Source organism: Camelus dromedarius, chromosome 22 (genome assembly GCF_036321535.1).
Source record: "Camelus dromedarius isolate mCamDro1 chromosome 22, mCamDro1.pat, whole genome shotgun sequence".
Classification (NCBI taxonomy): domain Eukaryota; kingdom Metazoa; phylum Chordata; class Mammalia; order Artiodactyla; family Camelidae; genus Camelus; species Camelus dromedarius.
In genome coordinates, this window is record NC_087457.1 from 31,228,615 (window position 1) to 31,246,411 (window position 17,797).

The 17,797-nt window shown below is 36.6% G+C and overlaps 1 protein-coding gene across 1 annotated transcript in view; it reads left to right on the top strand.

The window, feature by feature from the left end:
• The window catches only part of VEGFC (vascular endothelial growth factor C), an 80,742-nt gene that overhangs the window by 42,180 nt on the left and 20,765 nt on the right, over window positions 1-17,797 (top strand). The window contains exons 2-3 of the mRNA XM_031440348.2: window positions 8,464-8,677; window positions 10,142-10,332. Of these exons, the coding sequence (XP_031296208.1) occupies window positions 8,464-8,677; window positions 10,142-10,332 (405 nt within the window). The remainder of the gene's footprint in view (window positions 1-8,463; window positions 8,678-10,141; window positions 10,333-17,797) is intronic.

Here is a 17,797-nt window from a genome sequence, read left to right on the forward strand (position 1 = left end):
TACGGGGCAAGTTTGTGCACTGAATGCAGGAAGGAGGGATGGAAGTAAGTGGACATGGTTTGAAATTAGCTTGGGAATAAATTGCTTGGGGTAAATGAACTGGTGGTGAACATCGTTAAAAGACGTTATTCTGACCTGTTAAAACGCTAAGAAAGACTGTTCTTCAGGACTTCATCGGGGTTGAGCAAAGTTGTCCCTGAAGGTCACAGTTAGGCATTGAGGAAGACCTGGTTCAATAAAGGAGCGTCTGTGGTTTCCCCAAAGATAAGCGATACTGCCCTCAGAAGAACTTTGCGAGTCCTTTATGCCAAATTAGACGTGGCAGTAAACTTACGTCGTTTCTCTAGCTTGTTTATTTACTGAGTGTATATCCTTAGCACATTCCAACCAACCACCACGACCACCACCACTACACACACACACACACACACACACACACACACACACACACACACTCAAACCTCTTCCAGAGCCAGAGTTCCAATCATGGTCCAAAATCAGTATCAAAGAAAATGAGTAGTTGAGTAAATGAATTTATAAATAAAAGCGTATGTGGAATGTATGGTTTTGCTATTTTGAAAAAAGTTCTTAAATAGGTTTTAATTATAAAGAGAAATTTAACAGCTCAAAGGATAGTAAAAATGCAAAGATGGAATTTTTGTGTTTTTAGACACAGCACTTCTGGTTAAATAATTTAACTTTGTTTTACTCAACATTGTTTCATAGCAACAAATTCCCCTCCCTGACACGTTAGTAAATAATCTGGAATCTTTTAGACACAGAAGCACATAAGGAACAAGAAAGTCATCTGGAAATAATTGCAATATACAAAACAGGTATTCCTTAAAATTGGCAAATTCTTTGGAAAAAGCAAATTTGAGGATCTTATCAATATTCTCAGCTCAGAAAACTATATATAATTCCTTTCATATAAACTCAATGAAAGGAGAAACCTTGTTTATAAATAGCGTGCCTAGCACAGTCTTTGGCATGTTGTCTTTGACTTTGCAATAACAGTTGTAGAATCATAACATTTTCCCTCCTTTGCCATTTATTTAAAATACCTTACTAGAGACAAGTGACTGCTTAGTGTCCCAGCCTTCTCTCTATGTGCTTTACGTTTACAAATACTGTCTCGTTCACACACACACAAGCTTTGCAAGGTACATTTTATTACCTGCATTTATAAATGGGAAATCATAGGCTCAGGGAATTATTAATATCATCATTTTCTACACTTATTAAAAACTTACTATAAACAAACACTGGGCTATTTACATACTTTATGTCAAAGAAGCTCATTTAATTGTTACAACAACCTTGGTATTTCATGTGGGAAGATGAGCCTCAAAGATCACACACATAGTGAGTGAAGCTGAGATTCAAACATGGGAATATCTGTGCCCCAAACACATGTTCTTGGTGTTATTCTGTATGATGCATGTGTAGTTCTCCAAAACATGATCTGTCTTAGAAAACTCAGAGTTCAGTTAGATATCTTGTTAGACTTTAAGTACTGTGTGCGCATTATGCATTATGTGACTTTAAGGACTGTGTGCATGAGATGGAACAAAACAGGACTTCACAAGGAACCCTGGTTTTAAGTGAGTAAGAATTAATGCTAAAGTATGCTTTGATAATTGAACCTTTTATATAGTTTAATGACTATCCTTTAGTATAATTATTGCCCACATATTTACTGCTTTTACCACCACTACTACTGTCACTAAACTGTAGCTATCCTCAGCTTTGTATTTGATTTATATTATTTAATGACTTCAAATACCTTGGATTTATTGCAAACAGCATAATTGAAACGACTCACAGAAAAGAAAGAAGATGGAATTGCAGATAGCTTTTGTACATCAATGATATTAAAATTGGGGGCATTTTGGTATAAACAGAATGTACTTAATGTCAAGATTAACTATAAAGCTCTCGTAGTGTGGAACTGGCATAAGGGCAGACAAAAAGACCGATGGAACAGAAGTCCCAAAGCAGACCCAACATCAATAGCCATATGGGTCACAGCAAAGGAACTAACACACTGCTATGGCCAAAGTATGGGCTTTTCATTAAAAGGTGCTGGATCAGTTAGATATGCGAAAAGAGAGAATCTTGGCCTCTACTTAACACTATACTAAAAAATCAATTCTAAGTTAATTGTAGGTCCAAGTGTGAGAACTAAAATAATAGAAGTTCTAGAAGATAATAAAAGATAATATTTTCATGACTTTATGGTAAGTGAAGATTTAAAAAAAAAAGAAATACACCAAACGCACTGACCATAAAGAAAAATTCAGACATCATTAATATTAAGAATTTTAATTCATAAAAGAACAGCATGTAGAGAGTAAAAATACAAGTTTCCTAGTGGAAGATGTTTTTAATACTTCACAATACATTTTTGACGAAGAACTTATATCCAGAATACATTAAGAACGCTTACAAATCAGTACCAAATAAAACAAGTAACACAAATGGATAAAAAGCTTTTAATTGGCACTTCTTAGAGTAATGCAATGTCCAAATAACGTGAAAGAGTGTTTAGTGTCATCCATCATCCGGGGACTACACGTTAAAACCACGATGAGATATTATCCCATATTCATGACAATGGCTAAAATTTAAAAACTGACACTGCTAGTTGTTGGCAAAGATATGGCGCCAGGGAACTTGTATACACTGTCCTCAGGGTTGCAAATTATAAATTGGAATAATTACTTTAGAAAATGGTTTGGCCGTTATTTATAAAGAAAGCTAAGTATATGCCCCCCTCATGAGCCATCAATTCTGTTCTAGTTATAGAGGCCCCCAAGTCCATCAAGCTGTGTCCTTAAAATGCCAAAGAGGAAAATAGCATTAGCATAATAATTATTTAATGTTACTATGAAAGTAATATTAATAATACTTTTATAAAAAGCTTTAATTAATGAGTAATAGTCATACAGAAAAGTGAACAGGTCACAAGGACAGTTAGATGGATTTTTACAGACAGAATAAACCGCTCCCTGGAGTCACACTGAGACCAAGATGCCGAGCACTGACCACATTCTGGAGAGTTTCTTTGTCCTCCTTCTCAGTTATAGCTCTCCACCAAATGTAACCATTTTGTTACATTTCTACATTTCTGTTTTTTTACCAACATAATTGGTTTTTAATCTTTTTCAAGTTTTACATAAATGATACCATACAGCACATAATATTTTGTGTGGGGTCCTTTTTCTCAGTCCTACGTTTGTACGTTCGTCTTCGTTGTAAGAAGCAGTTCATGTCTCTGCTGTCTCATTTTCCACTCTGTGGACTTCTGCAGTTTATCTAGTCTACATGCTGCCTTGTCTTTCGATGGACATAGTATGCCCTTGGGGGGCTGTGTAACTAGAACAGAACTGATGGCTTAAAGGTGGGCATATACTTAGCTTCATATAGTATCTTTGGTATTATAAGACCTTTCTTTTTAAAAGATACTTGATTTATGCTATCAACAATGGATTTGAAAGAGTCCATTCTTCATTATGGCATTATTTTCAACACTTACAATAAAAGTTTCAGAGGAGTAGGCAAAAATTAAATTAAAAGTTAAAACTTCCAGTGTTAAACTAAAATTTAAATACCTGCTTCCAGGGTTACCTATCTGTGGCACATCAGGTTGGTGTAGACATGGATGATGGGTGACCTGTGGGTGAAAGAATCCTGACTCTGACACCTTCACTGAAAAATTAGGTAAAACGATTTGCTAAGGTTATGTACAGCAGTCACAAATTTCTGTTCCTTTGCAGGATATCATTTGATCTTCCATATTTCTTTACGATTCTCTACCTCAGGGTGTTTTAAAAAGTGAATCCTGTAGCTATGTATTGGGTAATTTCTCAAATCCAGACCCTCTCCATTATGCCACCTAGCCCAGATTTTGCTTTAAAAAGGCATTTTTAAAAGGCTAGAATATACTTTTACAGTTTACAGATTTGCTTATTACCATGAGTGGTTCGCCGAAGGAAACAGAATGACCCACACGTTCATCTGTTTTTCAGCTGCCATTGTTAAATAAGGAAGACTGGATAAGCAAGTTTCTTTGCTAGTTTAGGGCCAGAATAACTTCAGTAACCACTTATTCTAATGATTCGATAGGAACTTGTTTTCAAAGAAGAAAGGAGGAAGCCCAGGGATAGTGTAGTTACTTACCTTGCCAACTGCCTTATGACAGATTGATCTCTACTGATATTTTGGTTTCTTAGGACAGAGATGATGTATGTGACAAATAACATGACAAATACTTCCTTTTCAAACTTTTTAGTAAATTTCTTACCTTATTAAACTGATAATTTAACCGATTCATTGTCCCTTTACTTTATCTTATGAAATTGTCCATGGAAATAAACATTTTTTTTCAAATATAAAATATTACTTGAGCCGGACTTTTTAAAATAGCATATGGACAGTTTAAGAAAAATATAAATATCCCTTATTTGCTAGTGTGAACCTTAAGTAATTTTTCTCCCTCTCCCCCAAAATATAGCTATATTAGACAGATTTGCCTATGACCTTTTTGGTCACTTGATAAAAATATGTAGTGTGATCAAACCTTTGTGTGATGGACTCTTGCCCATTCCTTCCATTCTGATCATGAATATTTGATAAGAGTATATGCTTTTAGGTAAAAGGAAATTTTCCATAATATAAGTATGTGCACTTCCTTATGAATTTTCAACTTCATAAAATTATTAAATATATATATTTAATATATAGTTTATTATAATTCTTAAATTATATATTAAATATATATATAATATACATACAGCGTAGAGGTTAACTTACAATTGTTCAAAGGGACGATTGACATTGGACTTGCAGGTTTTCTAAAAGCTAATTTCCACTTACTGACAAATCCAGGACCATCGCTGGATTGATCCTAGATGAAAGCTCAGGCCTCCCACCTCTCATTGGCTCTGGGAGTATCAGTTACGTGCACTCGTGCTTCCTCCCTACGTCTGCACACCCCTGGTCAACACAGAGCTGCAAGAGGAAAACCAGTTTTGTAAGCTATGTGTGTAACATGTAGTTGATCAGGGGCCACTTTCAAGGTCACCTCACGTGTTGACTTCATGTTATGAGTCATCATGACTACAGAGAATTATATAGTGAATTTCCAAAGCTCTTTCTCATCGTGTAACTTCTAGAATCGGAGATCTTGCTTCATCCTCCCCCCTGGTAGAGTAAGAAGAGAATATGTTTTAGGTGTATGAATCATCACAGAAGGGCTGGATGCCTGATTGTAGCTCCCTGCCTTCAACATTGCTCACTCCACTTTGACTCCCATAGCATCTCAGAATCTTCCACTGAATGTCACGTGGGTTACTGTTTGAAAATACGTCCATGCTGAAGTTATGTCAGAGTAATTACTGGAACTTCCCAATTGATCCCTCTAAGGTAGAAGGCAAAATTAGATTTATTTTTAGATCATTTTAGGCTTCTTTGTTACAGTTGTATATCCATTTGTAAGATACTTTCTATTTTAAGACATGCCAAATCACTTTGGAAAAATATATTAACATTCAAGCAAATGATCTTGAAAATTCTGGACAACATTGGTGAACATAAAGACTCAAGAAAGCATTGAGAAAGAACTGACTTTCATATGGATAGAAGTTCTACCTGAAAAGAGTTTCTTGTGTCCCTGGTTCAGAACTCATTCTGGGTTACTGGGACCTCTTCAACTTCTTCGAAATAGGTTATGACTGGGAAGTGTGATTCCATAAAAGTGGTAGTATCTCTCCTCAAGACATCACTTTCTGTGCTAATTTCTGTTTGTAGTGTATATTATTTCATTGATTCCTCATTATTGTCTGTGTAGGTATTTTTTCATATTCACAACCACAGGCAGCCGCATGATGAATTTGCACACATTTCTGGCACATTATCGCTTCTGTTGGAGAGGAGATGTAATTCCAAAGTGAATTAGCTCTCTAAAACGGAGCTTGTTTTTAAGGTCCTTCAACTTGAAAGAACACATTTTCCTTGAGTAGCTGTACAAATTTACCCTCTCACCAGGACTGGAAAGAACGATAGTTTTCTTCACTTTTGCTGTCATCAAACACATTAATTGTATCTGTTCTTTGTGACTATGCAGTTCAAGTACTTGGCCCATTTTTCTGTTGAAGCAGCTGCTTATATTTTCTTATTGCCAGGTTCATGCAATATTTTAAAAATATTAGTCCTTTTCCGTCTGTCATGTATATTGCAAACAGTTTTCCTACTTTATTTGTCTGTCTTTTATTTTGTTTACAGTGTTTGCCACCGTAAAGATAGTTTGCTATTTATTTTTATATTCACTTTTAGAAGGGCCTTTTTCAGCCTAAGAGTGTAAATGTAATAACTTTTATTTTCTAGTATTTTTTTTCATTTTTTTTACATTGTACTTTCTCTGTTGTGAATTATGTTTTTCTCCTGTTTCTCTGTTGGGTAACTTAACGTTTTCTCTGATGATAGAACTATTGTTAGAGCTACTTTCTATTGTTCAGTTTTAAAGTACAAGAGTGAGTGATTTTCTTTGAAACTTCAAATCGTACTTAATTGAAAGTCCCTTCCCACCACGATCTTCCCTCTTAACAGTTTGCTGTGTATCTTTCATAGTCTCACGGAACACTGTTATGTTGTATTGCAGCTCCTTTTTGGTAGAGGGAACACGTCTGCCTGTCTCGTGTGAGATTCGTGTGGTCCGTTTATATCACAACCTGACTTTGATTCCAGCTGAGTCATGGGGCAAAGAATCCCAGGGACTCGCCAATTACACAGCCTCGTGTCTCCACGTGTTCAAGGGCTAGTCAGGCAAGCAGGGGCCAGTAGAAGCCCACCTGTGACGTTTTCCTCCAGGCAGAAGTGACTGCAAATAGACCGTGTGCTTTTATCATCTTCCTCTCCGGTAGTAATCCTTTTAGATTCCGAAACATTGTTTGATTCTTGAATTTTGTGTCACATGTGGAATTTTCTTGAGACTGATGCTTCATACACATTTAGTGGGGAGATGGTGTGAGGATGTTTTGTCTCTTTCATGTAAGCTGAGACCTCCTCTCCATCCCACTCTCCATCTCGTCAGAAGGATTGTATTTTGTGTCATTGTGTGACATGTCAGGAATCATCCTGCACCTTCCAGAAGGCCATGTGTCAGGATCAATATTTTTATGACATAGACCTAAAGAGATGAAATGATATTCTCAATTCAAACAAGAAGTAAAGAAAGGGGAAAATGCCAAAATTCACAACTAATTTTAATATATAATAGGGAGGAACACATTTCATAATCGACTGCCTGGGAGGGTTTGTAATAACGTAAGAAAATGACATGAGATTATGTTTCTCAAAATGCAGTACAAAAATCTACATCAGAATAACTTGGGTTACTAAAAGTAGTGGTGGAAAGACTTTCAGTTAAATAGCATTTTGATTTTTAAAGCAAATATGTTAATTTTGTACTTCAGACATTAGAAAGGGAAAACGTATTAGAATGTGGACAGTGCCATTGAAGACGCCTGGCTGGGGAGGTGGGGGCAGGTTCCTGCATTTTTAACAGCTCTCTGATTGATTCCAATGCAGGCTAAACCTTTGAGAACCAATATCCAAAGTATTTAGGTACAGATTTAGACTTAAGGCTGGGATCATCATGACAACGTTAAACATCTGAGGTCCTTCACTTTGCAGACGGGTTAAGTTAAACAACATCCCATTTTCCTGTAATTTCAAAATGTAAATTAGAAAAAAAATTATATTTGTTCTGGGTATGGTAACTACTTGAATATAACTTGGAGTGTTCTACTTAATTAGATACTCTTAAATAGACAGTTAACTATAGGCAGAATAATATTCTCTGGACTATTTCACATCTTTTTCGTAGTAGGATAAATCTTGATCAGGTTTTCTGGAAATATTGGGAGGTTCTTCCAAAATACAGCCTTACTGTGAAGCTGTTATTAAAATCCCACTCCATTCTTCAATACTTATTCTAAAATGGTTTCCATAAAACTGAGATTCCTAATTTCAAGCATCCTGCTTAATTATTGATGCTGATAACTAACTGCAAAGCATTAGAGTGGATTTCAGTTTAACTTTATGTTGGAAGGTAATACAAACTTGTGTAATTTTTCAAACTTATACATTCACCAATTTTGTAAAACAGCTATAAATAAAATAAGCAACTTCAAAAATATTTTAATTGATGTCTCAAAATGTTTGTCCTAAAAGCCAAATATATATTTTACATTTTAATTGTGGTAATTTCATTCTAATTTTGGCATTGATTTGAATTAAAAGATGAATATAATTCTACCAAGAAAAGTTAAGTACTTAGAAAATTAATAATATTTAACAGGGATCTGGCATATGTAACATTAAGCCTGAAGGTTTTCTAGTGCATCTGTTTCCAGATCTCTCAGTCTGATAAGTAATTGATCTTGCGTGTTTCTCTGACAGACTTATGCAGGCAAAGACCTGGAGGAGCAGCTGCGGTCGGCGTCCAGTGTAGATGAACTCATGACTGTACTCTACCCTGAATACTGGAAAATGTACAAGTGTCAGTTGAGGAAAGGAGGCTGGCAGTACAATAAAGAACAGGCCAACGCCAATGCAAGAACAGAAGAGACTCTAAAATTTGCCGCGGCTCATTATAATGCAGAGATCTTGAGAAGTAAGTATGGGAAAGAAAATACAGAGTAGGCTTCATATTTCAACCCATTGAAAATCACCAGCTTTGTCCTTTAATTTCAGCATTTATAGTACCACTGAGTATCTTCAGAGCCAAAAGTAAATACAATAGAAAATAAAGAATTATTTTACAAGTACAGAATTTTATGATTTCACTGTGAGCAGTAAAGATGATTTCTTGAAAAGTAAAGATAGGGAGGTACATGCATATCAACACACTTTAATGTTTTTGTAATTGAGGTGGTATCCAGTCGCAGAATTTTTAAAACATACAGATACATCTTACACACTATATACCAGTTTAATTATTAAAACATTCTGTATCATGAAAAAAAATTACAGATAAATTTTATTTAGATTTGGATATAGAAATGCTTAGTTGCTAAATCATCTTGTCAGCTACTGCACATTTCCTTGCTTGTTGCTTGATAGGGAACTGGCTCAAGAGCTGGACTTTGGTAAAGCTACCGAGAGATGTCGAAGAAAGAGTCACAAACAATTTATGATGTTGCACAAAATGGCTTAGTATCAACGGGTGGGCTACTTTTACAGAATAACTCCTGTCAGTTGTTAGCTGTTAACTGCTGTAAAGATTTGAAATTACAAATTATTTGGAGAACAAAAGCAAACGAACAAAATGGTTTCGTGGTTGAATAACCAATAGTTTATGCTTTTTTTTTCCCAAAAACTTTATTTTAGAGGAAATGGGGGGAAATAAATTAGAATATTTAAGAATTACATCATTTGTAAGGCGGTCTTTAAAGAGTCAGCAGTGCGGTAGGTAAAGCACTGGCTGATTGGAAATGGAATTCCAAGAGAGAGCATGAAAGGAACAGGAAATTTTGAATTTCCTGAACAAAACAGTTCAAGATACATGTCCCAGTTGATGGAAAATACACTTGCACTTCAAATAGCTACCACCATGACATTACCCAATGGTGCCAAATCGCCTGCCTGAAAATGAGTTTTGAATTGAGTCCAAAACCAAAACCATTTTCTTTACATCTCAGTTTAAAAAGAAAATTTAAACGTGTTTACAGTTTCTTTGGGACCTCAGAAATATTGCATATTAGAGCAAATGAGCATGACTGTATCTCTGCAGGTTTTGTAAACACCTACGTGCTAAACGTTCATTTTCTTAAGTAAAGAAAACCAAACAAGTGCAGGAGAGTATTGGTGTCGTAAGAAAGCGTAACCCTAATGTAGCTTGTTACATGGCTGTAGAAATTAGTTTTATTTTAGAAAATACCTTCAGCTGCTCTGTTAAATGTCATATCATATTCCAATTCACAGGGCACTTTAGGATCCCGTCAACTGTTTCTTTAAAGTTATGTATTTTACTTAAACTTTAAACTCTGAAATCAAAGGTGAGTGACTTCCAGCTGCTGTGGGTTTTTCCGCCTTGGTGGCTTCTGTATGACTTACGACCTTCCCTGTGACCCGACAGGTATTGATAATGAGTGGAGAAAAACTCAATGCATGCCACGGGAGGTGTGTATAGATGTGGGGAAGGAGTTTGGAGCAGCAACAAACACCTTCTTTAAACCTCCATGTGTGTCCGTCTACAGATGTGGGGGCTGCTGCAACAGTGAGGGGCTACAGTGCATGAACACCAGCACAAGTTACCTCAGCAAGACGGTAGGTGTGCGGCCCTGCCCGGCCCGCGTCAGAGCCTCAGCCCGGGGTGGGGGAAGGGGCGGCCTTGGCTTCAACTCTGGTCCCTTTAAAGTCACTTGGTTGTTTATTATTATTGAAGTCTAGTCAGTTTACCATGTTGGGCTATTTCCGGGGTACAGCATAATGTTTCAGTCATACCTATATGTACATATATTCCTTTTCATAGTCTTTTTCATTGTATGTTACTTGAAGATATTGTGTACAGTTCCCTGTGCTAGACAGTAGAAACTTGCTGTTTTCGAACTAGACTTCAATAATAATATAAAAAAAGGTAACTTAGTTCAGTTCAGAGTTGCTTATATTTTCTGTGGGGAATGAAGTTAATTTTTCCATATTTTATGTTTTTGATGATAGAGTATCACAAAAAAGTAATTGATGCTTTATGAGCTGTTTATTTATGGCATCAAAGCCAAGTGGAGAAAATGATAAAAAGGCACATGAATGCCTGGGTACATGTAGACACATACATATGTTGATCTTGAAAGACAAATGTTTTCATTCAGCAATAAATTACTTCTAAATGGTTAAGCCTTCTGATTATAGAAATGCAGCACAAATTATATATTCAAGAAGCATTGGTATATGTGTGTGTGTTCTGTGAAACAGCGGTGCAGTATTGAAATAAGCCATCACGCTGAGCGTATCCATTGTGTTCACTTAGAAAGCAAAGGAAATATCCCTTTTCCTTTTCTTGAATAACCAGTCAAGTCCCATCCCTTTACATGTTAAGCTTCTAATAAATAACCAAGAACCTTCTCTTAAGGTTCATTTGGATGGGAGATTCCTAGAGGGTCATTTAAAATGGTGTGTGCCACTGGCTTCTGCCCAGAAATCTTTGGAGAAGCCCAGAGCTGTAGGCTGGGCTGAAAGTTCTCCCTGAAAGACAAAACTGATTGCTCAAAAAGGCTTTTCCAAACTATGCTGAGAATAGCATAGGTAATCTGGCTACATTTGGAACTGTCCTTTGACCTTTAGAATGAAACATGAGAGTATTTTAAAAATGTCATGTTAGACTTGATGTGTTCAATGTGGAACAACAGCAAATCGACATTTCAACTAAATAATGTCTGTACTTTGTCTCATACAAACTTCAGCTGAGCTACATGGTTCCCACTAACAAAAATCTAGTCCTGTTTTAATATAAGTCAGTGGAAATGAAAGTAAAGATTACTAATTCAGTTCTTTCAACTGCATTTTTCCATCTGGTTGAAAATTTCTAAAAATTTTACTGTAATGATCATTTGGTCTCTAGGTTTGGAGACATTGTCCTGTTGTACAATCCAAATTGCTTTTTTTAAAGCATCGTATATCTTTGTATTGCTCACACACTTCACGAAGGGACAATCTACTTCAGATACGAAGACTTGCAAAAAGTACATTAGAAACCTGAGTTTTCTATTGCCTCTGCCTAAACTCTAAAGACTGAAAAAGTTTTAGAATCAAAGGTGATGCTTTGGGGTCTTAAGTCTTTCCTCTTATTATCATAGTTGGTTAAGTGTATTCAAAAGTAATTTATTCTCTATTATTACGATAAGTACAGCGAGATAACATAGGGCTCATTCTAGCATACGTTAACAAGAAAACCAGTATGAATCTAAATATATTCATGCGTTTAGAAACTTTATCTTTGTGGGTGATGCGATAAGATTTCAGTGCTTGACAAAATTCTGACATTTTAATGGATAACATAATTGTAGAGTTAGGGCACAGCCAAACTTCGCCTTTATTTCTCCTCCCATATTTTTATCAAACAATAATTGAGCATTTGTTAGATAACACATTAGAGTTTTCTATTATATACTGTTACGAATAAAATATACTAATTTAATAGGGTTCATAGATACTGTGTGTTTATCTTTTCAGAATCCTTAAGAGAAGTTTTTAAGAAATTTTTTAGTAACTGTTGGAACTAAACACTTTTTTTAAATCAAATAGGAATACTTATGCCAGTAGGATATTCTCCAAACTGTAATATTTATTTTAAAAAGATATTATTAAAAATGATGCTGCTTTAATGTTTAAGCCAAGCTCTAGAAAAGGAATTTTGGCCTTCTGAGTCTCTTGAAAAAAGGTTATTATTTTAAAAGTCAGAGAAAATAAATATGGGTGATTTAGGAATTGGAATAATTTCGATTGTGTATCTTTTTAAATAATTCAGTTAAGCCATGTAGAATGTGTCCTAGACAGTCTTGTTTATTATCATAGGGCTTGATTTAAGTGAAATACCAATTTGGTTGATTTTTTTAAAAGGTCTAGATATACTAGTTGCTTTTTCCAAAAAGCAAAGGGCTGTGTCTCTTTTAAAATTGGGATGACATGGAGTAGAATCAAAAGACAGATTTTTGAAGAATTATTTCATCAAACAAAGCAAAATGTATCTATTAAGAGCTGATTATTTATCATTTCAAAATTGCCTTATTGGATTTAGTTGTTAGATGAAATTTTATTTTTGAAGTGCTTATATTACAGAAATACAGGTCTGAGTAACAATCATTGTAGTGTTAGGATGTTTATGTATGTGTGTGTGTTTTGTGCATTTCTGTAAATTCCTGTGCTTTTTTTTTTTTACTGTTAATTTATTTACTCGGTGAAAGTAAGTTGCCAGTTGACATTATCCCAAGCTATTTTTCATTGCTAATTTCCTCCACAAATTCTTCGATTATGCCTTGTTGAGTTTAATACAGAGAAAAACTTTTAAATGAATCCTTTTTTAAATGTCTCAATTTATAGAATATTAATTAAATATGACTTTAATATTTAAAGTAAGTAGTTCAAAATATATCTTTGTTAGATACTGATGCTCCAATGTTTTGTATAATAGCTCCTCAGGCAAGATTTTTCTCCCTGACACCAAACTCACCCCAAACAAAAAACGCCATAAAAAAAAGCACCTCGTCTTCTAGTTTTTACCTCTCACATTGCTTGGCTTCATCTCTAGTCAGAAGCATAGGGATTGTCTTTGACACCTCTTGTCACAAATCCAGTCTCTCACCAAATCAAGTGCTCACTTTATCCCCTAAGTGTCTTTAAGCACCATCACTGTAGGTCCAAGCCACATGTGATGCTCTTTCCGACCAATGAAATGACATCCTCTCTGCTCTCCCTGCTTCCACGTCTCCCCTTCCTAATCCACTCTCTAAACGGCCCTCAAGCCGGTATCTTTAAAAACACATGTCTGGTGTTGACAATCTCCAGTATAAAGGCCTTTCAGTGATTCCCCATTGCTCCTTGAATAAGACAGAAATCTTTATCACAGCCTCTGCCTTCCTCTACAACATCCTCTAACATAACTCTCCCTTGACCTTACTCTTTGTGCCCTGGTCTTCCTTCAGGTCCTGGGAACCCATTCCCCCGCTGCCCCAGAGCCATTGCACGTCCCTCTGCGTCCTCGCTGCCCACGAAGGTATCAGACCTTCACATCTCACGTGTCTTGTGGCTTGAGGCAGCCCTAGGGGAGATTTTCCTACCTCCTTGATTAGATTCAGTAATTCTTTTAAATGCTTTTTAGTTTCTGATACTTTTCTTTCAAAGCATATACTATAGTGTACAATCATGTAGTTTATAATCATACAGTCATTATTTGATTAATGCCTGTCACCTTCATAAAGGCAGATAGGTCTGTTTCATTCACTGGTGACCCGAGTGCCTACCACAGATTGCACAGCCCCTTACAGAACCACACAAAAACCACAGACCATCTCACCAGGGGAAAACTGAAAATACAGACACATCCACAGCATTTCCTCCCCCCCAGTTTCAGGGAGTTAGTTCTCTGACCCCTAATCCTTAAGTGTGGAATCAGATTTTAAAACAATTTCTTGATGTTTAATAATAATAAAAGAGTTGATTAACACACTTGTGTAATTTTTAAATGAATTGATTATTTTTTACCAAACAAAAGTATGTGCTGTAAATCATAGCTCAGCCTTTTTAAAAAATATCTTTTATTTAATAAACAGAAGAGAGGATTCTTTTTTCCCCATTCATAGTTAATATTAGCAGAAGTCAGCATTCTGTTATTTCTTTTACTATGGGTTTACTAACACATGCTGACACGTGTGCCAGATGGGAGAGCCTTGGGTAAAATCTGAACTTGGAAAACAGAAAATCAGTGCATTATTAGTAAGCAAAGTATATAGATTTCATCTTCGGTTAACCGTTTGTGGGTTTTTTGTGACCCCTGTGTATGTATTCCCTATATTGGTCCCATTCGGTCCCCTAGTCACCTAACTGGTTTCAGAGTAAAAGTGTTTACATGAAGGAGAGGAACAGAGAATGTCGTACGTGTGACAGCATACAAACTGCTCTGTCAAGGTGGAGGTCTTCTAGGGGGTTAGGCTTCAGAAATTGTAAGTCTTCAGAGCCAAGAAGAGCACTTAGTGCTAGGTTTAAGTGCTGTGTGGTTGCAATAGAATTTGATCCAGTAGCCTCGGAACATACATGTCAAATATGGTATTTTTTCCTATAAGAAAATGACGTCTACGTTAGATCTTATGGAATTAGTTCTTGCTGTGTTTCATCTTCTTTCACCTCCAGCCTTCACAGAATTTAGGATTACTTTTACAATATGCTTATGATGGTGATATTATTCATTGTACCTGCCTCCTCCCAATTTTCTGTTCGTATGAAGAAAATCAGGATTTGCCGACAGAATTTTTGAAGTTTGTCCGGTTTCTTATGGTTGGTTTATAATGTTTTCAAATTTTGTTTCGATCCTTTGTGATAGTGGGAATAATTACAATCCTTATAAATTCTGATCTGCAAAGCAGTGAGTTTTAAATGTTTATATCATTATAATAGCAAAGGAGATTCATTTTAGCATTTCAGTTTTTTAAAAGATTTGCAGATTTTTGGAATTTGAAGTTAATGGGGAACAAGATATTTAGTCTTCAGGGATCTGCTCCAGAACACACTCCTCTGACTCCACACCCTTTCCATGGACCCCCTCGTCTTCTCTTTTTGCTCTTCATGGTCACTTCCAAATCTTTATCTCTACCTCAGACTCCTCTCTCTTATGGTTTCCACACACCCTACTCATCTTTGTGTCTTGTCTTCCCCCAGACCGGTCAGAGTCGGTCAGCGTCACACCTGTTTTCCCACCCCCACTCCACCCTCACCAGTAAACAAGCAACTCAATAAATCTTTTTCTTTTTTTCAGTGTTCTCTGTCTTAGTAAGTGATGCCATTCTTCTAGTCGGTGAATCCAATTATTCTTTTCTTTCACCAAAAGCCCAATCAATAATTCCTGTTAAATCTACCTTCCAAACATCTCTGGAACCCGTCAGCGTGTTCCTTATGGTGACCCCTCTCTGGTCTGGGTCACATCCATCCATCACCTGGACCAGTACACATGCCCCAGCCTACTAACTGCTGTCTTACCTCCATTTTTACTTCCCTCCAGTCCATTTGCCACATTGTAGCAGCGAGGTTTTTTTTTTTTTTTCTTTTCTAAATGATAAATCAGATACTGCTCCAGCCTCTTGAGTAATGTTGCGTATTGAGACTAAGCCAGCATCCAGCAAGTGTATTAATAAGCCAGTGTTTTCTAATTGGCTTGCTCAAGCTAGCATCTGTTCTAATCAGTTGATGCGAACGTTCTAAGTTGTTAAATGTTTTGAATGGCACTCTTCCTTAGGGGTCTTCTCTAGGTTAAATCCTTTAATATGGTTTCCGGGGCCCTTCATGATCCGGCTGCTACTTAAATCTGCAGCCTCAGTTTTCACTCTTCCTCCCCTCAAACACGACTTCCCACGGGTACCCAAATTCTCTTACCCCTTAAACTGCGTCAGCATCTCTTACCTCCAAGTCATTCCAATACTTTATCCTGTGTTTGAAACATCTCCTTCCACACCATCCCTACATCCTCACTTATGTAGCTAATTTCTGCTCATCCTTAGGCCGAGGCATAACTGCCACCTTCACAGCATCCTGTCCTGTGGTCCAGGAGCATCGTTGATTGCCCATATTTTGGCATCATTGCCTTATCTGTCTGGCAGATTGTTTTATTCTCTATGCTCTAAACTCCATGAAGGCAAAAATTGTCTTTGAGCATCACCATGGGGCATAACAGTGCAGTAGTTAGCACACTAGGTACCAAATAGAATAAACACAGATTTGAGGTCAAAGGTAGGGTTTTGAATAGGCTGATTTTGAAGCATCCGAGTGGTATCCAGGTAGAGGAGATTGGGCATCTAATTCTAGAAGTCTGCAGCAGCGAGCTCTCAGTTTGAGAGGAAACCTCATGTTGATCAATACTGTTTGAAGCCTTGATGTGGTTGTTACTACGTAGAGAATTCTCGTCTTGGAGAGAGTGGGTGGAAAACCAATCCCAAGGGAAAGCCAATGTGCCATCATTGACAGTACCTTCCATTTCTCCCTTTGGTTTTCTAATATCATGCCCTTCTCCCACCCAAAAAATCCACTTGGCTTTTATTTTACAGTAAAAGGGATAATCTGGAATTTTAATTCAGTTAAGCTTAAGTGTGGTGGAACACGTACTATGTGGTGCTTATCAAGAGGTTCACAAACCAAGAGGAGCAAGACGTGAAAACTCCTGGAGGCACTGTTTGCATCTGTCTTTGATATTTTTACTAATGTTACAGCTTGTAAAAGCCTGTATTTAGGTAACACTTTTTCCTGAGTTTATGTGTTTTATTATATTTTCGATGTAGTATAAATGGGAGCATGTGACAGTTTCTTTCAAACATAAAACAAGGTCTCTTACTGATATTTTCTGAAGGAAAATAAAAAGGTTTTATTTTGTTACAGGAATTCCAGACACATCTTTTGGCAACAAGTCACCAATTAAAATTGTATAAACTGTAAGGACAATGTACCTTATGTACCTAATGTAAAACCCAAGTTTTTATTAAAAACTTCATAGAAAATGTTTTTGTGAGGCTCCACGAAGGGCAGGTTATCAGCGTGTGTGAGGAAGCCAGCCGTTAGCTGAAAAGTAGAAACACATGCACTAAACATTCCAGAGCGAGCTAATCGGTACCAACTGCTTCAAAGTCCTTCCCGACGAATATCTAAGTGACTTTGAAAAGCTACACAGATCGGATGTCTTGTTGACCTCTTTCCTAAACACATGCTCTAAGTATATTTTCTCGTGAGAAGTTGTATGTTTAAGACGTATAACCAAAAATTAGAAACTGAATTTTGCACAACGTAAATTATTTGACTAAAGTAGAAGCAGAGGAAAGTCACCTGCTTTTGAGTCAAACATTTGGACAAAAAGTTATTTAAATGTTGGTACTGAAGATAGGACTGAAATCCACGGGTTTTCCTTGAACATCTTGGGGTTAGAACCAAGGAAATGGTGTGTGTTCACCAGTGCCAGTGGAAGAATTCCCTCAGTCTGAGAAACATCCTTTCCCCATTCAGATATGCATGAGCCACACTATTTATAATTCTGCATTGCCAT